We start from the raw sequence: 24,582 nt of genomic DNA on the forward strand, positions 1-24,582 counted from the left end.
CAGCTAGAAGTTCAGCAAAGAGGTATGAGGTAAGGTATTAAAAAGAAAAGAAACTTCTCTGGAGTTGTGAAGCACACAGGGGAACTGTGTGAAGTTTGTGGTAGCTGCAGCTTGGAGTGGGGAGGCCAGAACAGGAGAGACAGAGGTATAAAGCAGCTAGGTTCTGTAGGCTGCATCAGCCTTGATAATTATAATTGTAGATGTTTAAGTAAATATGGGGACTTTGAAGACTTTAGTAGGATTAAGATACAGCTGGTTCTTCAATGATGAAGTCTCAGGTGGACCAGGAGCCAGGTGGCTAAGGGGTGGAATACATTCCTGATAGGGAGAATAACTTGTATAAAACTGCCAAAGCACAAAATAGCTCTGTGTATTCTGGAAACTCTGAGCACTTCAGTGTTGTGGGATGTCATAGGAAGAGTGGTTAGTAAGAGATAAAGTCAGGTGGGCAGAAGCCAAAGAAAATAAGTCTGTTAGCAGTTTTCAACCTCAGTAACACCTGACATCACAGGGCCCACTCTAGACCAATTAAGTGAGAGAGTGTGTCACTAATAGTTTAAAGCCTCTGCAGGTGATTTTAATAATCAGCTGGCATTGAGTACAGATTTGAAAGATGGGGGTCCATTTTGAGACTCCTCTTTTAGAAAGATGGCTTTAGTTCCATTCGGAAGGATGAGGCAGAGGTTGTGTTTCCACACATTAATGCAAGAAAAATACTGAGTTATACAACAAGGCATTGTCTATGATAGAATGGAGAGTTTAGGATGTAGAACAGAATTTAGTGCCATCTTTTTTTTCTTTAGGGTGGAGAGGATGGAAATACCTGAGTGTTTTCCTATTGTCTAAGAAAACCAGGTAGATGCTGATCAATCAAGGGAAAAGAGGAAGCACATTTGGAAAATATAAAACAGAACGAGTGTTATTAAACATGTGCTAAATTTGATATTAATTGTTACCTTAAGAAAATAAAATGGAAGTTTATTATAATATAGAAAAATCCCATTGAAGAGGTTTGAGAACTCAATATATCTCAAAAGGAAAGCACTGACAAAGCTAAGGGATGAGGCATTTTCAAGGCGGAACTGTCAAACAATGGTGCATAAGAAAGTGGAGGAAGAGGAAGCGGAGATAAGAAAAGTGAGAGTGTAGATTATGTTTAACAAGAGTGTGACTGAGAATGGCCCTGGCCAGGGCTGATGCTGCTGCCACAGGAGATCACCAGGGGGAGCCAGCAGCTGATTCTGCAGGCAGCTTCTGAGCCAGGTTTTTAAATTCAGAACAAGTGTTTGGAGTTACTTTGGAAATGATAACTGGGTGGGCAGCTGCAGATGCCTAGAAAGGACAGACAATGGATGAGGTAGATACCACCTTGCAGATGAAAAAACAGGTGAAGAGAGGTGCGTAACATAACTTGCCAGGACTCAGCCCTCTGAGAGGAAGTAGCACTGCTGTCCAGTCCTGAGCCTTTGCTCCAAAACACTGTCGGTTCTGGTGAATTCATTGTAGTATCTCATTTATTGCCTTTCACCAAATGAAAATTCTGTTCTTAAAAAGAAATGCTTTCTTTTTAGTTTGCAGAGTGGTGTCTAGATTATGGAGCGCATGGATGCCGCATTCCTGATAGACCCTATTCCCTTTTTGAAGGTAGGAGAGTGAAAAAGCAAAAAAACAAAACAAAACAAAACAAAAAACTATAGATTTAAGCATCTGGGTGAGTGAAATTGATCTCCCTGACTCTGGGGATTAGCAGTAGTGTATTTGATCTTACATGACTAAAAATTCCAAAATTAAAATAGCAGTACACAGATTAATTGATGCCTGAAAATAATATTGAGTATGTCTTTATGTTGCCTTCTTTTTGTTGTGAATATCATCCAAGTATTTGTAGATCTGTGAAGTATATGCAGACAAAGTATGAAAGTGATTATCTAGTGATATGGATACAGTATGAAAGGCTTGCTACTGAGCAGTAGGAGAGATAAGCATCTGGGTGATACCTCTTGCATTTCATTTGTAATATTTTTATATTAATGTGCTCACAGGAAGCTTGAATAGTTAAAAATAAATATATTTATTTTATATAAACTTAAATTATATATTTATATTTTATATTATATATTTAGATTATATGTATATATAAATTATATAAGGAAGTATTAATAATTAATTGGAAGTATTAGTAATTAGGAATACTAGTGATTGGGAAAAAAATAAACAAATATTGAAGAACGTTCTGGAAATGAGCAATAACAGGCCATCAGTAAAAGCAACAAAAATTATCAGTCTGCTCTGGGCACAACAGAATGTAACTTAAGGAAACAAAATAACAGTCTTACAGAGGGACTTAACTTCTTTTTTTATATTTATGTATGTATTAACTTATAAGCCACAAAAGTCAAAGGACAAAGACTAAAAGGTCAGTTGAGATAAATTCATAATAAAGTAACCTTTAATTACTTTAGAGCCACATCTTATACTTATCCCAAAGTAAACTTCAGAACTAATAAAATGATTTCTACTAAAGGACATTTGGGCTTTTCCCAGGCTTCCCGACAAGTTTTTGTTAGAAGAAAGGGTTCCAGAAGGTAGCCTTATATAATAAGAATTTTACATCTGTATTCATGAAGGGTGTTAATTTCTAGTTTTTCTATTTTGCACTGTTTTTATCTTATTTTGGTAGCAGCGTAATTGTGATCTAATGAACTATCCTGAGAACTCTCCTCTCCTGTTTTCTGGGAAGGCTTTGTATTTATTGGTGGAAAAATTAGTGTAAATCAAATTTTAATGTTTGGTAGACTTCTCTAGTAAACATTTCTGGGTCTGGAAATTTCTTTTTCTAAGATTTTAAAATAATTTCAATTTCTTTAATAGTTATAGGGCTGTTTCCTTTTTCTGTTTCATATTGGGTACGTTGTAGGAGTTTCCTGCTTTTGAGAAATTGGCCCATTTTATCTATGATGTCAAGTTTTTATGTGTTGAAGCTATTGGTAGTATTCCTTTATTGTTTTATTTGATGTCTAAATCACCTCTAGTGATATATGTTATTTTATTCTGACCTTGGTGATACTTTTAATCACATAATAGAAATATGAACAAAAATAGAATATTTGTCAGATCTTTTGGGGAATATGATCTTTTTAATATTCAAAAACAACATAGAGGGCTGGGTTTGTGGCTCAGTGGTAGAGCACTTGCCTAGCATGTGCAAGGCACATCATATAGAAAGAATATTTCTCAATGAGACTTTTCCTTATGTCATAAAAATGTGGTATATTTTCATCAGATATAATATAGTTAGAACCTGAACTCTAAATGGAGGTCATTCAGGTTTAGAAATTCAAGTTTATAATAGCAACTTCAAAGCCCTAGTGAGTCAAAATTGTTCAATGTATAATCCCCTGATGTCTGGGAAGTTAACTCCCTGCCTTGGGTCTTTCCAGTGCCTGTCAGACACAAATAGTGGTAGGTGTTAATGAAGCTCTTGTGAGATGGACCAAGAAATAGTTATATTGAATGTCTATGTGGCAGGTCAGGCAGAGGAGCTACTAGGATGCTGGGGTTGCTGACACCTACGACCCCTCATGATGGAGCATACTCCTGCTAATGTGCTCCATCCAGTGAGTGTGGCACCCTACCCTTTAAAACAGAAAATGGGTCATTGCAGCATGGCCTTCTCTAGGGTCCTCCCAAAGGTGTCAAGTATTCCTGTTTACTTCTAATAGGTTCCTATATAGGTTACTAGTTTTTGAATTTTTTAAATAAACTTCTGGAACTTTTTCTTGAAGCAAAACTTGTAAGGGAGGCTGTAAACAACTGAAATGTCCTCCAGTAGGAAAACAGGGAAACAATCTATAATGTACTACTCAGCAATAGGAAGAAACCAACTACTGACATACACATGAACAAAATGGAGAACCCAGACACAGAAGGCTGATTTATGTGAAGTTCCAAAATGGGCAAAATTCATCTGTGGTGATTGCTTCTGTGGGATGTAGCGGGGACGGACTACAGATGGACACAGGGGACTGCTTGGGAGTTATAATATTCCAGATCTTGACAGGGTTTGTTTTACACAAGTGTATGCATTTGTCAAAACTCTTGAGGAAATATGCTTAAGATTTGTGTTTGGTTTTATGTGATTTTTATGGCAAAAGAAAACTTAAGCAAACGAATCCTATAGGAAAGGTATCGTTCTGATTGGAGTAGGAGACAGAGGCCTTGAGACTTTCAGAAGCTCCTGTCAGGGAAGTGTGAAACCTGAGGTTTAGTTATTACATTGATTTGGAATGGGGATTTTGACCAAAGCAAATAATGCTTGTTTGAAAATTACTGTCTTAAAACCTAAAGAAGATGTAAAGTACAACTGGTTTTTTTGACTTAAAATATAAAAACTCTGGGAGGGGAAAATTTTATGTATTGAAATATAATTGACAACATCTGTAACTTTTATGTGTGTGTGTGTGTGTGTGAGTGGTGCTAGGGATGGAACCCAGGGCGTCATACATGCTGGGCACGCACTCTGCCACTGAGCTACACCTCCAGCTTAGCATCTGTAGCTCTTTGGTAGTGATTCTGTAGTATTATAGACATAAGATGAAAGCTCATGAGCCAGTTGTAAAAAAAAAACCAAAAACTTAAGAGTGAAGAATACTTGCTGGGTATTAATATAAGGATTTTCTTTTCTTCCTCTTTTTTTTTTTTAATGAAATCATCTTTGAAGTCCCCAGTACTTTTTCTCATATCCTTAGAGCCCCCAGTAGAGGAAAAAATTGAAGGTTACTTTGTTGCAGATACAACCTTCATGGCTATTTGTAAAAAGATCCACATTTTGCTTTACAGGCATGGCTGGCGCTATTCACTTTCTCTCCGACATCCTGGTACCAGAGACATCACGATTTCCAGCATTTGAACTTGGCAGTTCACAAAGAAATTAAAAAGGTGCAAAGACAACTAAAATACATGTTGGACCAAAAGCCAGCAGATTGCATAGTGCCTGACATAGAACTACCTGTAACTCCTGAAAGAGAAGAAGAAGATGAAAAAAAAAAAAAAAGCAAAGACCTTCACAGGCACCCTTCTGTTGCAAAGACCCTCAAGTTAGAGCATGAGTAACAGAAACCATCCCATCAACATTTTGTAACAGTGTCCCCTCATTGTGTAAAATATGAAGTCTTCACCTTCAGGTTCCCTGTGGTGTTTGCATGTTTCTTGGTGTTTGTTGTCTGTAGGTGTAAATTGTTTTAAATAGAAAGCCCTTCTCTCCACATGAGCTCAGAGATGAGCGTGCATGAGTGTATGGGGGCAGCCATACCTTTCTGTATATAACATAAAAAGTGGAGTGTCATCTCTGTTGACAGATAGGGGAGCAGTCAGGTGATGTCTCTCTTATGTATCAGAAAGATAATATAACCAGGTATGGTGGTACATGCCTATAATCCCAGTGGCTAGGGAGATTGAGGCAGGAGGATCATGAGTTCAAAGCCAGCCTTAGCAAAAGTGAGCCTCTAAGCAACTCAGTGAGACCCTGTCTCTAAATAAAACACAAAATAGGGCTGGGGATGTGACTCAGTGGTGGAGGGCCCCTGAGTTCAATCCCTGGTGCCAAAAAAAAGAAAAAAGAAAGATAATCTAGAGTCATATTTTACTGACTGTCAGCATTTTCCCTGGGTATTTTCAGAAGACTATGAGAGAAAGACCACTCCAAAACCTAAACAGAAACAGCAGACAAGAGGGCATTTGTTGGGAACTTTTGGGGAGTATACAGTTGAATACTGTTTATTCTTTGTGTTTTGTGCTCACTTTAGTGTTGCTAAGAAACCCCAGGAAGTGCATTAGAGCTGCCAGTCTAGCAAGGTAGAGATTTCAGGAACTTTGCCTAAAGTTCAAAAGCTCTTTGCAATTTAAGCAGCTAGTGCCCTGAGGAATGTATTTCATAATACCAAGAGTAAACTTAATACCACATTGTAAGTAGTAATGACTGAGTGTTGGCAATTCTAGAACATGTACCCAGATGTATATTATTAAAATAGACCCCACCTTGGGCTTGGGATGTTGCTCATAGTAGAGCATTTGCCTAGCATGTGCGAGGCCTTGGGTTCAATCCTCAGTATCACAAAAAAATAAAAACAAACAACAGACCCCACTTCAGTTTTATCAATATGATAATTTATTGGTTATGTGGATACAATTCCAGATGGGTGATAAACAGGAAGATCCTCAGTTGGACCAATGTCCCTGCAACCAAACTTATTTCAAAAATTTAGGTTTAAGTGATCAAAAGTGTAAATTTGGGATGAATATATTCCTTTTTGTACACTTTTGGGTAGTTAAAAGTACTAGTCTGCATTTATGCATATGGGGAACAACATAAGGTTCTAGACAAGAAAATTATGGTATTATCCAGATGACTATTTTTTTTTAAAAAAAAGGAGCATTAATTTGGATTAGTATATCATTAGTAATTCTATTGTGTAGATTTCCATTTTTAGAAGGGCTTTTGTCATCATGGTACAAGAGGTCTAGGATTTTCTAAGTAATTCTCATTAGGCAAGGTAAGGCATTGTCACAAAAGACAAGATAGGACTCTGGAATGGTCTAGATATCAGCCCAAGTTTCCACTCCTTTTATAAAGGATAAATAATAATATCAGTTTAGAAGATAAGTCTCCTTCATGCTTATGCAGTTTTTAGGGCGTTGCTGAGCCTTATTTGAGAGTCTAGTGCCCTAAACATGTGACCTTCAGTTTCTAAATGATGCCTAGTGACTGTCTTCATTGAAGACGCTCTTGCTTCTAAGTTATTATTATTTTTGTTCATGTTAGGGTGATGACTTCCATGGGCATAAGTCTTCATAATTATGCTTAAACTGGGTCTCTCCAGGAAGTCATTACCTAAAGGCAGGATATGCCATCATGAACAAGCCAACGGGAACTGTTTTGTAGAAGGCCCCACATAATATTCAATCTCTTCCAAACAACAAGGTTCCCATCTTCCCTATCCATTTCATAGAAGAATAATATACAACCCAGTTTACCAATGAGGCCCTGCCTGTCTTGTTTCTCAAGGGAAACAATTGGGGCTTCCAGGAATTCCCTGGGGCTCTCTAGTACAGCTTTTTGCAAGGAGGAGTCAGCCAGTAGAATCTCTGACCAGGGATCTCTAGTCCAGCAGCAGCAAGGGTGACTCTTAATTTTTATCAGGATGCTGGATGTGTTCACGTATGCACATGTTCAAAAAATACTTACTAGTCTTTCTAATTAATGCACTAAGGGAAAGAAAGTATTCATGGAATAAATGGAAATATTATTTAAAGATTTTTCTAAGCCAGCTGGGTTGACACCTTCCACTAGATATTAACAGATGTACAGTTCTTTGATTCAATGTTAACGTACTTCTCATGTCTGTTACATGGGCTGCTGTGTGATCTCACCGTCATGAAAAGCAGAGGAGAAATGGCACATACTTCATAGGACAGGATTCACAGACATCAGTTTAATAATTACAAGTGTTTGAAATCAGATTTCAGAATAACTCATTCATTTCTTGTATTTCTTTGTGTCCACAACTGTGTTCTCCAAATGTACCTAAATTTAAAAATATGTACATGCACAATACCATTTCAAAATCTGAAAGAAAAAAGCTAAAGTCCACAAAAAGTATTTGAGGTTCTTTGGTTTTATTAGTAAAAGACAGTTTCGTGTGATAACTTGTAGAATCTTCATTTCTTTCCATTCTATCTGTGTGAGTAAGGGTGAGATGCACTGGTAATTATTCTGAAGATTTGATTTTTTAAAATATTTTTTTAGTTGTAGATGGACATAATATCTTTATTTATTTGTGTTCATGTTGTGCTGAGGATTGAACCCAGTGCCTCACACATGCAAGGCAAGTGCTTTTAACAGTGAGCTAAAGATTTGATTTTTTATGTGAATGTGGTGGTTACCCATGATGTTATATTTAATGGGCTTTATACATGCACTTTTTTTTTTTAATTTCAACAAGACCTTCTGAAACTTGGATAATAAGAAGAACAATCACAAATGTTGAACTTCAATTTTGTGACAGATCCTTTATCTTCTTAACATCATGGGGAGATGGGCAATATTATTGTTACCTTCTTAAAAAAATGAGAAAATGCTGAACTCTCCCAGAGTCTCACACCTACTTCATGGAACAGTCAGGGTTCAGGAGATTCTTGCCAGTGGTCCTAGCAATTCTAAGCTGCACTCAATTCTCTTCCTCGACATGCCGGATGCAGAGGTAAGCCAATGAAACCCAAGAGGCTTTGGGACCTGGCCATATGCATACAACTAGAAAATGGAAGGCAGGGCTGACCCATGCAAGGATTCTCTCTATGTCCTCACCATTTCCATTCCCCTACAACCTGCTCTGCAGGGAGGAACTCTACAACCATTTGTTATAATTGGAAACACCTTTAACTTAGGCTGTTTCACATCCATTGTTTCATTTGCTAAATCAAAAAAAGAAAACAATTATCTAAGTTTAAAGTTCAGCTTCTCAAAAAAACATCTTTAAAAACTGTCCCCTCTTCACCCCAGGCTCCTTGCTGCAGCTTGTAGGGAATCTACCTTTCATGAACCTCTACATTTGGCAAGAGTCTGCATGTGTAGTAGGGATGGGGACTTAGATGATCTTCAGGAAGCTATGAGCCCACTGAATCATATATAAAATTTTATGTCTTTGTCTGAGAGAGGGTTACTAGTTTTCATCAGAGCCTCAAAGTGGTTTGTGACCAGAAAAGGTACAGGTGTCAGGTTGTGGGTTAAAGAATGTATATTGGCAAGCTGGGCCTCAAAGCAGGGAGCCACAGATGCTGTGGGAGATAAGCATGGCAGAGGAATCTAAAATCAGATACCATGCTCATTTAGGAAGACCCCCAAATACATCAGTGAAAGATGTCACCTGCAGGTCTCAATTTTCCATAGCAGATTTTCTTGATGAGAGCCTGTTGTCAATTCCAATTTGACTCAACTGTTGGTGCCTGTCATTTACCTGCTCAGCCACTGTTTCAGACTGCATAACTGACCATCAGGCTTCTGGAAGGCTGTGTTCTATTCATTGCCTATTCTGTTCAAGTAGTCACTGGGGACATGCTTTGGGGTTTATATTTTGTCCCTGGTAAGTGGAGCTTGCTCGCTCTCCTGCTTTCTTGTTGCCATGTCCTGACCTGCTTTCCTGGGACACACTCTTTTACCATGATTTTCTGCCTCACCATGGCTCAGAGCAAAGTAATTGGCCTTCTATGGACTGAAATCTCTGAAATTGAGACAAAAACTTTTTCTCTTCTAATTGTTCTTTTAAAGGCTTTCAGAGATGAAAAAAAATGATTAAAACATCATTTTACTGCTAGGCTAGTGAAGTGTAGGTAAAAAGTGGGGACTTTTGATGCTTGTGTTGACCTCTGAGCTCGACCACTTACTTAGTGTGAACCTAAGCCATTTCCTAAGGCTTGGTTTTATTTCTTAAAATCAAGACAATTGCTGGGCATGGTGACACATGCCTATAACCCCAGCAACTAGAGGCTAAGGCAGGAGTGTCACAAGTTCAAAACCAGCCTCAGCAACTAATAGTGAGATCTCTGTCTCAAAAAATAATTTAAAAAGGGGGGCTAGGGATGTAGCTCGGTGGTTAAGCACTCCTGGGTTTATGCTCCAGTACTCCAATAAAAAGTCAAGACAAAGAGAATCTGCCATATTCAGTTGTCAAAAGAAGTAATATGAAAAAAAGGGGGGGGGTATCCAGCACATGTAAGTGCTCCATAATAGGGAGCTGAAAGAGTTGATGTATTATAATTTTTATGTGGAGAAACAGGCTCACTTGCCTAAAGAGTACAATGAAAGCACCTATCTGTCCAGCATCAAAATCCTATACTTGGGCTGAAGTTGTAGCTCAGTGCAAGAACATGTGCTCAGCAATGTACAAGGCCCTGCGTTCAATCTTCAGGACAAATAAATGACTAAATCCCTTGTATCACCACAAGCCTTCATCACTGCTCTGCTTGTCAGCCCATAGCTGTTGGCCAGCTGTATTGTGCGTGCACATTGTGTGGGTGGGGGTGTGTGGGTAGGGAGTAAGATTCTCACTGACCCAAAGTATTTCAAAAGGAAAAGTGCCACAGAAAGAGGATATCCATGTCCAATTTTAGGTGTGCTCAAAATTTGAGAGCTCAGAGGCTGAATTGTCAGCTCCTTTGGCCTTTTCTGTGTTGAGTTCCTTAGGAAATCTCCCTGGTTCTGTGCCACCTCCCACCCTTAACCCACAACTGTCCAAGATAATGTTGTGGCTCATAGGACCAGTTATCAGATAAAGTGCAGGTCACATAGGATCTTAGCCTACCCTTCAAAGTATTACCCATAGGAGCATAAAAACATGTACCAAACAGCATATCATACATTCACCCATAATCAAAGATTTTATTTTTTAATAGTTCCAAGAACCAACAAGGCCATCTTTGCAAACAATTTTCCAGTGGAGACTGTAATGAAGTTATCACATGCTTCACTCTAAGTTTCTAGAAACAACCGTGGGGCACAGTGGTACACACCCATAATCCCAGTGACTTGAGAGGCTGAGGCAGGAGGATCACGAGTTCAAAGCCAGCCTCAGTGAAAACAAGGTGCTAAGCAACTCAGTGAGACCCTGTCTCTAAATAAAATACAAAATAGGGCTTGGAATGTGGCTCATTGGTTGAGTATCCCTGAAGAAAAAAAAAAGGAAGGAAACAACCTCCACATTTCTCCAGTAAACCAGTCCAGCTCACTGGGTGCCCCCAGGATCCCTTCTAGAGGCTGACAGTAGCGGAAAGAAGGGCCGTGTCCATCTGCAGTGCTGTTTCCTCGCTGAAGCTGAGGTGAATGTTTTGAGTTCTTGCTTGCCTGAAACATGTCTTTACTGTGTCCTGACACTTCAGTCACAATTTATCTACAGAATTCTTGGTTGGAGATCCCTTTCCTACTGGAACTGCAAAGCATTATTCTATCTGCAAGCATTCAGTTTTGCCACTGGCAATTTCCCAGCCATTGTGTTATTTCTTTGTACATGATCTTATGTTTTGTACAATTGTTTTGTAAGTTGTAGGATTTTGTTTTTCATTTGTCATGATAATAGGACTAGTCCTGGGTTCTTGGTAGGCCCTTCCAATCTGTGAACTCATATTTTTCAAGTCCTAGAAAATTTTCTTAATTTATTTCTTTAATGTTTTTTTTTTCCTCTCTGATGACCTTGTCCCTTTTCATTGAACACCTATTATTTGCATGTTAAACCTTCAATTATGGTCTCTGGTTTCTTCTAATGTTTTATACCACCTCTTTGTTCTTTTGCTTTACTCACTTGAGATTTCAGCTTTATCTTTCAGTCCTCTTATTGGCTATTTCATTTTTTCTTTTCCTGGAGTTTTCCTTATTCTCAGGCTATCTTTTATATTTATGGTATCCTATTTTTATTTTTGTGGTTGCAGTATCATCTCTTTCTGATGATGTTGATTTATTCAACTAATATTCACAGTGCTTACTCTACACCATACCCTGTTTTAGGTGCTTGGAACCTATCAGTAAACAAAACAGGCAAAGATCATTACCAAGCCAGTGTGGTGGTGCACACCTGTAATCCCAGTAACTTGGGAGGTTGAGGCAGGAGGTTTGCAAGTTTGAGGGCAGCCTCATCTACTATTAAGTAGAGGCCCTAAGCAATTAAGCAAGACCCTGTCTCAAAATAGAAAGAGCTGGGGATACAGCCTCTAAGCTGAATCCCCCGTGTAAAAAAAAAAAAAAAAAAAAAAGAAAGAAAGAAAGAAAGAAAAGCATTACCATAAGGAATTGGTAGTCTGGTGGGGAGACACAAAATTAACAAATAAGAAAATTTTCTCATACATTGTAAAATAATGATATGGAAACAAAACGAGGGTTGAGCTTTAAATACGTTGAGTTTGAATAGACATGGAGTAGTTTGGAGCATGAAGCAAAATCTGAAATAGAGTTGTCACTTTGGTGTTATTTGTATATTGACATTATATAAATCCATGAGACCAGATGAAATCACCAAAGAAATGAGGGTAAGAGAGCGGGGGAGGAGGGGCACTGAAGACAGAGCCTTAAGCAGAACAGTGAGAACACTGAACCTCTGTGCAGAAAGGAGTGGTCAGCTGTTTCTGATGCTTCTGACAAGTAAGATAAAGACTGAGAATTGACCTTAAGATTAAGCTGCATGGCAATCATTGGCTAGTTGGTCCTCAATATAGACACACTTGAAAGGAGGTTTATTACAAGAGAGGAAAGAAACAGCCATAACTGGTGAGAGCAATGTGATCAAGAAAACACTTTTAAGTTTCAAAAAATAACAGCATGTTTTTAATTGATGGGAGTGCTGTTATGGGTAGTTAAAAAATGATGATGTAGGACAGAAAGGGGAAAGTGCTGGTTTGCTGTCCTTGCATAGGAGAGGAGGGGTGGGAACTAGTGTCCAGTGCTGAACTGCTTCAGATGGGAGCACAGACATTTGATTTAACTTTGGTTAACAGATGCTGGTGGGCGGTGGGTGGTGGTAGGAGCTGTGGAAATTCTCTCCTGATTGCTTCAGTTTTCTCTGAAGTGAAGTCGAAGCAAGCAAGGCAGCATCTGCTAAGTAAGGATGGAGGAGGAGGAGGTGTTGGGATTAGAAGAGAGAAGAAGCAGTGTGAAATACTATCCAGGAGGATTGGAGAACAAGTGAGTGGTTCTCCAACTTCAGCATGCTTAAAAGATCACTTGAAGGACTTGCTGAAAGACAGATTGAGGGGCGAACCTCCTCCTCTTCAATAGGCCCGGGATAGGGCCCCAAAGTTTATATTTTTAACATATTCCATAGTAAGCTGTTGATCCAGAATCCCACTTCAGGAAAACAGGTTCTCCCTTGGGTCCTCTCGTTGCTCCAGAACGGCTGGTCTGGAGGCAAGCTGCCTGAAGGTAAGATTGATAGCATCCAAGGCCCACATGGTTGGGCATATAGCTGAGACCAGTCAACTTCTGGCCACAGTCAGCTTGCTTTTTAAGGCATCTGAATTGCCTTTTCCTGTTTGTTGGCTTCGGTTTTCATCCATAAATATTTATCTAATATTTATTTTTCATCTATACTTATTTAGCTTTGATATTAAAGAGTTCACACAGTGACATGCTGCAGAAGGCTGCAGAGTTATGAGTGGGAGGATAAAGTGGATGGAAAATATTTGGCCATAGATGAATCATGGCTATTTAGTGTGGTTGGGATGGACCTTTTAGTTGGGAACCACGAAGGTCAGTTTCTGGGATTCCTCAGTTCCTGCTGAGCCCACCCAGTTCCCTGCTTGCGACAAAATAGGAAGGAATAGGGGAAGAGAGCTAAGAGGCCACCATTTCTTCAAGATGGTAATCTGTGTGTATGTACTGCTCGGGATTGAACCCAGGAACTAACACATGCTAGGCAAGGGCTCTACCACTGAACTACACCCCAGCACATAGGATGCACTCAGACCTTAATGTTTGGTCAAAACCTCTCTGGTTTACTTTTTCCAAGAAAAAAAAAAAAAAAGCCTCCAGTTTTGCACTGGGCTAAGGGAGGGCACCTAGATTGTTGTCTAAACCTACTTTGACCTGACCTCCTCACTGCTATCAAAGGTGCTCAGCTATGGGCTGGGATTCTAAGTAAATGACAGGTTCTCCCTTATTCTCCTTGTTCTGGCTCTTGCTCTCCTTACTGTGTGCTCAGGGCTCACTTGTGTTCCTCTGTCCTCCTGTTACCATGTTCTGCTCAGTCATTTGTCACCCATTTATCTGCTTCTTGGCTTCCCCAACTTTGTGCCTGTTTCTTCTCCTCTCCCATGGGGTGGGGGGACACCTGGGTGGGAGGACAGCCTGGGCTGTAGGGACTTTGGAAGGAAGTCCAAATGTGCCTAGTCACAAGCTCTTGCCCAGGCTCCTCAGAAACTCACTGTCTTAGGCTCCTGCTTAAATTTGAAGGGCCAGAGAGTGGCCAGATATTTTTGAGCCCATAGGGGTTTTAATGTCGGTAGTCTTCCTGTGACTCTTCCTGTGTCACTCTAAGCTCTGCACAGCCATCATCACCACATATTGAACAGAATTTAAACATCCCTTTGCTCCTTGTCTCCATTCTTAACATCATGCTCTTGTGTTGAAACCAGACTTGGGGACTAGTCAGGGGAAGGCGCTATTGTCTGCACTCCACATTGCCAGACTATTCTGGGTTCTTTGACATTCTCTCACTTTGAATGATTTTGCAAATGTCTTTTTATTTATTTATTTATTTTGTCTCATAAGGAAAGCCAACTAATTTTTTGTCAAAGGGAAAAATTCACAAACTAAGAACATTTAGTGTTGGCAAGATACTGCAGTTTCTCAATTGTTTTGTGTTTCTCTTAGTTCTCTCTGGGAGGACAACTTTAGGGGTCATGAAGACCAGAAGGAGGTGGCTGGGGGAAGAGGGAAGACAAAGGAAGCAGCAATTGCAGTGTCCTGTGGTGCAACGATAAGACAAAGGCTACCATCCCTCTTTCCCCAGCTTGAGGAGTACTAGCTTCACAGATGCATTACACTGATGCCTGAAATTCCTTGATTCCTCACCCAAATAATTTTACAAGTTGTGAAATTAAAGCACCTTGGGGAAATATAGGCATGGTTTATTCAGTAACTCAACCTACGTATATGGAGACTGTGACAAGAATGATGACTGACATCCAAATTCTCTCGGTTTCAATCTGAGTTTTGCTACTTTCAATGCTAATTTAAAGAGTTGTTGGAAGGATTAAACAAAATAATCTGAGCAACACACCTGGCACTGTGCACATGTTCAATACGTGCCACTTTTAAATTAATAGACATCAGATGATTTTTCTAGGAGAAAAAGTATTTTATAATGGAATTGGTTGCTTCTGCAGCTGGCACCCCCCTCAGAGAGCAGTAGGGCAGCTTCAGTCCCAGGTAAATGAGCTTTTATTGGTTCTTTCTGCCTATACAACACCATTTTCCTGTTTCTCCTGGGAATAACAACCACTTCCTTCAGAGAACAGCTCTTTCCACTTAGACACTGCAGTTTCAGCACACACACCCGACATATGGCTAGCTCTTTTAGAGAGATGTGATATTTAATTTAAAATTAGCACATCTTGAGTCATTGGTAATGTTCCCAAGGGCCTACTCAAGGGACATAGCAACAGGGATTCTTCACATTCTTTATTCTAGGCTTTCATACATTTAATGGGTTTAACTGCTTGAGTGCATTTCATTTCTAATGTATAATAATAATATCAACCATTTACTGAGCTGGGCACTGTGCAAAGCAACTTGATAAGCATCATTGCATTCAATTATCCCATTTTGCCCTGCTGAGGCTTCTGCATAGGCTTATCAGCCACAGTTTACTACCTATTAGGCTGGGAGGGTTGGGAGAATTACCCAAAGTCATATAGCCAGCGAGTTGTGGAGCAGATGTTCAATCAAACACAAGTTTACCAGAATAACATTCAGATGTTTCAAGGTCAAAGATAAATATGAAACTGATCTCTATTCTTATTGAAGAGTGAGGGTAGGGGAAGAAGATGAGCCATTGGAATGGGCAGTAGTGTGACATCACGACATCTAGAGCTTAGTGAATAGGGACAGTGAAGCAGCAGTGAAAAGCTGTGCGCAAGTCGAAGCACAAAATCATGTACATGAGCTTTATTTCTTTTTGGTACTTTTTTCAAACAAGTATGGGTCTCAGAGTTATAACCTATGATACATTTGAAGGAATATTAGAGGGTAAATGAAACTGCTTTGTCTCCTAATTATGCAGTGATCATCCATGGCTCTTTGGAGATCAGTAGACATTGTGTGCCTTCTGATGGAAATATGCCCACTGCTGAAGTAGACCCTTAAAAAGAAAAAGAAAAATCTTACATGTGGACTTTTGTTGCAAATTGCCATTATATTTGCTTTTCTGAATATTTTTTAAAAGGAAAAAGAAGGAAGAGGAAAAGAGAAAGAAAGAAAAGAAAGTAAACAAAAAGAAAAAAGCAACTGAATGTGATCATTTTTTTTTTCTTAGTTTGCAAGAAATCCAGAAGCATAGGGCAAAGAAACATGTTGAATAATACTGTTAAAGATGGATGCAGTCCGCAAATTCCAGACTGTTGGTAAACCTGCAAGACAAATGACCCAATTTCTTTTTCAAGAAAAAAAAAGCAAAAAGATAAAAAAGAAATAGAGAAACTTATATATTCCAAGAGATATAGAAATCATTTTTATGGTTTGGATCTTACTTGGATCCTGACACAATTTTTTAAAAAGTTGTGAGAGAAGGAAAATGTAGATACTGATAAGATCTTTAAAGACATTAAAAAATTATTGTTGATTTTTAACTAAGTGTGATATGCTATATGTAGAGATATTTTTGGAGAAAATGTCTGAAATTTACTTCCAAATAATCCAGGCAAAGGCCAGAGAAATCTGTGTGAAACAAGATTGACCATACACTCTGATTGTTGATGCTTGTGACAAGCACATAAGAGTTCATTATGATAATCTCTGTTCTTCTGTACTAGTTAAGGTTTATATGTGAGGTGTCCCCTAAAAGCTCACGTGTGAGACAATGCAAGAAGGTTCAGAGAGAAATGATTGGGTTTTAAGAGTCTTAACCATTAGTGATTTAATCCCCTGATGAGGATTAACTGAGTGGTAACTGAAGTGGTAGGGTGTGGCTGGAGGAGGTGGAAATTGGGGCATGGCTTTGGATATATATTTGTTATCTGGAGAGTGAAACTCTGCTTTCTGATCACAATGTGAGCTGCTTCCCTCTGCCACTCTCCCACCATGATGTTCAGCTTCACCTCAAGCCACAAAGAATGGAGCCTGCCTTCTATGGACTAAGACCTCTGAAACCATGAGCCCTCAAATAAACTTTTCCTCCTCTACAATTGTTCTGGTTGGGTCTTTTAGTCACAGCAGATAAAAAAAAAAAAAAAAAAAAAAAAGCTGACTAAAATAGTACTCTCTGAAATTCTTCAAGATTGGGATCATGGGAATCTAATGTCCTGGAAAAGTTTGTATGAAACCAATACTCTGAGAGTAGGACTAGGGGCCAGGCAGTGGGGAGGGGTGGAGAAGATGCTGTGTCTTAATAGAATCTGGAAGCAAAGGAAAAAACCAAGAAGTGTTCAGTGCTGGGGTTTGGTGCTCTGCGGACTGAAGAGCAGTCTTCCAAGCACTTCTAAGGCCATGCTGCTTTGCGTTACCTTCCATCCCAGTTCAAGTATCTCTAATGTCAGTTGATAACTCAGGACAACCTCCAAACCACCATCAAAGCTCTAGACTACAATAGATAAATTATAAAATAAAGAAGTCAATATATTCATTCATGCCTAGGTATAGCCTTCCCCTAAATTTCTTGCAGTACTAGTTATCTATTGCTGTGGAACAAATTACCCCAATATATAGTGGGTTAAAATAATAATAAACATATCTGTTTCTGTGTGAAAGAAATTAAAGAGCAGTCTAGCTGAGCAGTTTTGACAAAGGCTCCCTCATGAGTCTGTGGCTGTGATGTCACTGGACCTGGAGGACCACTTCCAAGATGTTCACTCACAGGGCTTGCAGTTTGGTGCTGTTGTGGCAGAAGGTCTCCTTCTCTACCTTAGGTTTCTAGGACTGTCATAATAAAGCACCACAATGTGAGGTGGCTTGAAATGACAGTTCTGAGGGCTAGACATCTGAAATCAAAGTGTCAGCAGAGTCATGCTGTTTCTAAATGCTCCGGGGCAGGGTCTGTTCTGTGCCTTTCTCTTAGCTTCTGGTGTTACCAGCAATGCCTGGTGATCATGGCCTTATGGATGTCTCACTCCAGTCTCTGCTTCTATCCTCTCAAATTGTTCTCCAGAGTCTGTCTCTTTTCCTCTTCTTATGAGGAAACCAGTCATATTGATGATGGGCCCACCTTACTCCAGCAAGACGTCTGCAATGATATCTTAACCAGTGACGTCTGCAACTCTATTTCCAAATATGATCTCATTCTGAGTGGCTAGGACACATGTGAATTTGAGGGTGGAGACTCTGTCCAATCTAGTATATTCTTTTTGTGGTCTTTTTTAGTGTCCATATGATATGGTAATTTGTTTCCCCCAGAGCAAAAATCTAAGACAGCCCAAGGCAGAAACTGCAATCTTTTATGGCCAAACATTTGAAGTTATACACCATCATCTCTACAGTGTGCATTCAGTGACTACACAAGCACAGGTGGCAGGGACCATTGAAGGCATCTTGGAGGCTGGATACCTGATTCACATCCTTCCACCTACAGAAGATGCTCACCCCTTCCACTGCCCCTACCCTAATGCCTGTCCCATTACAGCATTAGCCTCTGCTAGGCTGTTCAGCACATTCCTCTCAGCTCCTTTGAAGCTTCTTTTTTTTCCTTTTCTTTCTTTCTTTTTTTTTTTTTTTTTAAGTCTGAACAGTTGCCTTGGAGATATGACCTCAGAGTGTCCTCTCTCATTTTCTTTTTCTTTTTTTTTTTTTTGGACACAATATTTTTATTTTATTTTTATGTGGTGCTGAGGATCAAACCCAAGGCCTTGCACATGCTAGGCAAATGCTCTACCTCTGAGCCACAACCATAGCCCCTCCTCTCTCATTTTTTTATTTTTAATTTTGTAGTACAGGGGATTGAACACAAGGGTGCTTTACCTCTGAGCTACATTCCCCATCCCTTTTTATTTTTTATTTTGAAACAAGGCCTCTCTAAACTGCCAAGACTGGCCCCAAACTTGAGATCTTTCTGCTTCAGGTATCCGAGGTAGATGGGATTACAGGCCTGCACTACCACACCTGGCTGAGTTTACTCTTAGCAAAACTAGTTAACAAAGATTTTATAGCTACACCTTTTACTTTATACCATACTCTCCTGACAGTACCCTGGGTTTTCTTTTTGCCTGGAAGACATTTTTAAATTTTACTTGTTGGCTATCTGACTCTGAGAATTTTTAAATTAACAAGACTTGATTCTCTTGTGTTTAATAGTTTTCTCTTTAGCTTTTCCATCTTCTTACACATTTTACTATAAAGAACAAAAATACAGACAGTATTTTTAACATTCTGCCGGGGAATCTCCTTTATGGCATTTGGTTTATAGGTGTATTTTTTGCTTTCTTTCTCAAAAGAAGTATCGTAAGTATCAGACAAGACAGAATTGAATAGGACAAAAGTAAATAAAAACATTTTGCTATTTTATATCTTTCCAGTGTATTCTCATAAACTTTCCTCATCTCCCTCTTCTCCCTCTTCCAACTCTCTCTCTCTCTCTCTCTCTCTCTCTCTCTCTCTCTGTCTCTCTGTCTCTCTCTCTCTCTCTCTCTCACACACACACACACACACACACACACACCACATACACACACCTGCTGCATCATTTGAAAGGAAGCTGTAGGCATTATGACTATTTCTAAACACTTCATATACATTTTCAAAAAATATAACTGTCATATAATCACAATGCCAATATCAAACCTAAAAAAGCAAATAATACATATTTCAAAACACAATATTATGTTGCAGCCAAATCATATTCTATGTTCACCAATTGACCCAAGAATATCTCTTAAGTCTGCATTGTTTTATCAATTAGATTAGAGTATGTTTTAGATTTTTCTTTCATCTCTTCTACCTTGGGACAATCCCCTCTTGCTGTTTCTTTGTTGTCTTAAATGGCATTGTCTTTCTCAGGACCCCAGGGCTATTGTCTTATAGAACCATTCCCCACCTGTGGCTTTATCGGATTCCTTCCCATTGGTGTCATAACTTTTTCTGCTGCTTCTCACTTCCTTTAACTAGAAGTTAGGTCTGGATTCTAGAATTATGCTGAATATGGTGATCACTGGCCGCAAATGGGTTTTTAAACTTAATTTATAAAGATTGACTTACATTTAAAATAATGTTCCTCATTCTCACTAGTCTCATTTCAAGTGCTGGACAGTCACATGTAGTGGCTACTATATTGAAAATGCAGGCCTAAAACATTTCCATCATCATAGAAAATACTACTGGATAACACTTCTCTCAAGGCCGTCAAGTTAAGCTAGTATCCAGGTTAAACATGTGTTGTTACTTTTAGTAGATATTTGGCATAGCCAATTACATCACACAAAAAAGCTGGCTGGAAGGTACAGGGTGCTCTTGGGGGACTATTTTAAACTTCACGCATGTAAATTAGAAATATTACTCTCTTCTCCACTCGAGATGTCCTCCTCTGGTTCTGTAGTCTGGATCCTATATCATAAGACAGAAAAAGTATTCTTGTGAAAGAAAATAGAATCAAAGAATTTCAGGGCTGAATGGGAATTTTGATATTATTTTATAATCAGCTGAGGAAACCAAGGCCAATAAAAGTTCATGATTTGCCCAAGATCACTGATAGCTATTTGGCAGCAGAGAATGATCCTCAACAATCATCTTCTTACCTGTGAACCACTTTATACGTCAGAGCTAAAATACTTGCAGAAATTGAGATCAGTGTACTGCTATAGCTACTACAAATAATGTTCATAAAATATGTTTTGTTGAATCTTTAACGCTGCTAGGGTTTTGATTAGCCTTTAGGAAAACCATATCACATAATTCTCAAAGCCATCCTATGAGCTAAAATTAGTAACAGAACATTTAATCAATAGGAACTTATTTATTTATTTAGGTAACAAGAAACCTAGAATTGGCTCATTCAGAGGTTCAACAGTATGAAAGCTGGTGTTCCTAGATTATGTTGGCCTTTCCCTCTTGGTCACAGGACAGCTGCTGCAGCCCCAAATACCACACCAATGATCATAACAAGGTGAACAGGCATGTGGCAATGCCAACAACTTCAGTTCCATTTTTGAGAAAAGGAAATCTTTCTCAGAAGTCCTAGAGAGGAGTTCTGCGTATTTCATTAGCCAAAAATACATCACATAATCTCCCTGAACCCCTAGTACAAGGGAGAATAGGAAAATTAATATGATGTGTAGCTTTTCCAGATCCTGTAAAAGAGACAGGCAAGAAATAGGTTTAGGAATGGGGTTGGATAAGCCAAGCAACAGTAGAGTTCTTCTGTACTCATGATTCCAACGAGGGAACTGATAGAGTGGTAGAATATGGTAAGTGGCAGAACTGCTTTCACTGCAAAGCTCATGAGTAAGGTTTATTCACTGAAAATCTGTGATGAGGACTTTGGTGTTACTTGAGTCTGGGGCTGGTTCAATTACTTACAGAATCAGTGGGATCTGCATGTCCTCAAAGAATGGAAGAAGCCAACCCTGGACAGAGATTTAGCCACCTCATTAAAGAACAAAAGGCAATTTGAGAGGAATTACCTGATGGTGTGTTTGTGATGTGGATTTATAGAATTTCTGTTTCTACACACACAACATATATATGCAAAGCTAAGATGTATGCTATGTACATTCAGTGCTATATCACATACATTTCATAAATATATAACTAATGTTATAGCCTGTGTTTTCTAACTCTCCCTTTTTTTTTTTTTTTTTTTTTTTTGGAGAGCTTAATCTTGTCAGTCTTGGTTTTGCCAACAGCAGACCTTTTCAAGAAGAGTAATTTCCACAAGTGGTGAGAGATTCATTAAGAAAAGAAAGAAACATGGGGTTTCTTTTTCTCCCTTCAAATTAGCAATTACACACGGACTAAATCATTATAGTTATACCTCATTGTAATTGTAACAGTCGTTATAATTAATTCAAAATCATTATTATTCATTTTAATTCATTCAAAATCATAATTATTATGATTTTTTTATTTGTAATTGACAATAATACAGTGTTGAAAAAGGCTGGAAAAATAAACTAATATATTCTTTTTGAAAATGATGTGTTCAAGGCTCTAAACCATGCACATATGCTTTGATCCAGCAATGAGATCTAATATTTTATTCTGAAGAAATAAATATAGATGTATATAAAAATAGACAAACATGCTCAGCACAGCATTATTCATAATGAAAAATATTAGCAATGACTTGAACTAAAAAAAACAATTGGATAAAATATAATAATCTCACAAAGTTCAAAATGAAACAAACAAAACAAGACACATGTGATGAAGAAAATCAAGGGAATTATAAACACAAAATGTGAAATAATAGTGGGAAGTAGAAGGCAGAAGAGATCCATGGGGGTCTCAGTTCTGTTTCTTAAGTTCTGTTCATGTTAGTATCATACTTGTTCTGCATCTTGCACAGCCATGAGAACAAACCCAGACATCACAATGAAGATTGATTATTTGCTGGAGCCATAACCCTGGGAGTTGGCAAGAGATCTCTGTTCCACAGTCATCTAGGAATCCCATCACCTCCCACAACCTTCAAGTCCTCCACTGGACCTCCTATTCCAGGATCCAGAAAGGGAAGGGACAACTTTTAGGACCTGGCAGTATTGCAGGGCCAGACCTGGAAGTGCTTGGTTCACCAGCGTCTTTATTCAAAGAAACAAAACAAGACACAAATGCGATCTGGCTGCTGGGGCTGGGAAATGTGGACCCACGAAATAGAGAAAGGGGCACTCCTGAGTGGCTAGTCAGTATCTGCCACAACGTCTTACTCTTGCTGCATTCATTATTGTGAATGAATAAAATATTTGATTATTTCAAAACGAAAACCAAAATGGAACTACCTAAAAATTCTATCAGAAAAGAGATTAAATAAAATAGACTGTAGAACGATTATATAGCGGAATATTAGCTAATCATCATCAGAGAAGACATAAGGCAATGTTGAAAAGCCTTAGAAATCCAGGCTTAAAAAACAAAACAAAACAACAACAACAACAACAACAACAACAAAAAAGTCCTATTTTGATGCAGGGTGTCTGTTTTTGGAGCAAGACAAAGAGAAAGCAATGGAAATAGACCCAATTGTTATTCTAACTAGGGATTCAGGTGCTTTTCTGCAGTCTCCCCACCACCACCACCCCGCCTTTTTCCTCGCACTGAACATGTATTATTTTCATAATTAAACTAGAAACAAAAATCCCATAGTTTTGGTTTCGAGTAAAAACTGCATAGTGGTAGGTGCCCGGCTCTAAAAACACCGGGGTTCACCTGCTCTTGACGCCCCGCCCACGCCCCGCCCTCCGCGCGCGGGTGTAATGCTCGCAACCGCGGCGGGTGCCGGAGGCCCAGACCGCCTGGGAGCGCGGGGTAGGAAGGACTCGAAGGGCCCATCCGCTCACTGCCTGAGCTCAGCTCGGCTGAGTCGGGGGCCAGCCTCCTGCCAGACCACTATGCCTCACGGCCTGGCTCGCCAGCGGTCCAGCGGCGGCCGGGTCTCCGTTGCTGAGCTGGGCGTTCCCATCGCGGCGACTGCGCGCCCCAGAACAGATCCAGTCTCGCGCCTTCCCTGAACTCCTCAGGGCGGGTTTGATCCTCACCACACCCGTGCGTGCCTCCCAAATCGACTTTATGGATGAGGCAACAAGGTTCCAGGAGGTTCCCCGCTCCTGCGTTGGGTGACGACGCCAAGTCAGGCGCCAAGGGACTGAGCCTTGCCCCCGCGCAGCCTTGGCGCCTTGGGCTCCCTGGGCCCCGCCTCTCCAGTACCCAGGGCGAGCTCTGGGCTCTCCAAGCAGCGGAGACGTCAGTCTAAATATCAGCTGGCATCTCAAGGCTTTTCTGTGTCCAGGTTCTGGCTTCTCAACTTGAGTGCAAAGCCCTCCGTGCCCAGGCAACGAGGAGACAGGAAGATGGTAGGGAAAGCTGGGAGCAGAGCAGGGAGAGGAGGTGAGCTGAGCATCTACATCTTTCCCCTGGTTCTGGGACTAATATAATGGGCCCAACTTCCGGCGCCTGAGAGGAGGTACAGAGGGCCAAAGCTGCTATGAGGTGACCTGCCCTCCCCAGGACTTCTCCCCAGAAGTGAGCTGTCTTCAGGGCACAGGGGCATTTCAGTGCCTGAAGTATAGACAAGGCATACCTGCTGGTCTCCCAGCGCCTGTGAACCACTTGCCTCCCAAACTAGAAGGAGGGCCTTGGCCTTTATCTCCCCAGGCCAAGGCAGAGAAAGGCCCTGGAGAGCAGAAATATTTTTTAGGCAAGGGTTTTACACAGGGTGCCCTGGGCCTGGCCTGGTTTGTGGGAGCTATCAGAGAGCCAGAGAGACCACCTGCCTGCCCCCTGAGGCGACTCTGCTCTCAGTGAATGCTGTCAAACTCCTGTGAGACCTCCACTCACTATACACTTCTGTATCTGGGTTGTAGGACTGGTCTTGGATGCTGTAGGTGGTCAGGCCTTAGAAATCTTTGAGTGCAACCCTATCACATTTGAGGGGAAATATTTCTCTGAAACACTTGTGTGGTCAGCAGGTCTTTGGGGATGCTGATGAGATGACACAATTTATGCAACCTTTCTATTTCTTGAATCTCTTTGTGAACCCTGAGAGGGTTGAGGAAGTTCTTCCTGACAGTGATGGCCATGAAAAAAAATTTAAAAAGAGGAATCACCACATCTTTGCCTACTCTCTTCTGTTTGCTCTTCTATTACTCTTTCCAGGAATGCCTGAGATTTGGAGAACTTGGTGAAAACCAACA

General features: G+C 39.9%; 1 protein-coding gene across 1 annotated transcript in view; it reads left to right on the forward strand.

The window, feature by feature from the left end:
* The window catches only part of Lancl2 (LanC like glutathione S-transferase 2), a 51,835-nt gene extending 44,316 nt beyond the window's left edge, over nt 1-7,519 (forward strand). The window contains exons 8-9 of the mRNA XM_077105087.1: nt 1,572-1,644; nt 4,840-7,519. Of these exons, the coding sequence (XP_076961202.1) occupies nt 1,572-1,644; nt 4,840-4,934 (168 nt within the window). The 3' untranslated portion in view covers nt 4,935-7,519. The remainder of the gene's footprint in view (nt 1-1,571; nt 1,645-4,839) is intronic.
* Nucleotides 7,520-24,582: the final 17,063 nt, after the last annotated feature.

Source organism: Callospermophilus lateralis, chromosome 1, assembly GCF_048772815.1.
Source record: "Callospermophilus lateralis isolate mCalLat2 chromosome 1, mCalLat2.hap1, whole genome shotgun sequence".
In the NCBI taxonomy this organism is placed as follows: domain Eukaryota; kingdom Metazoa; phylum Chordata; class Mammalia; order Rodentia; family Sciuridae; genus Callospermophilus; species Callospermophilus lateralis.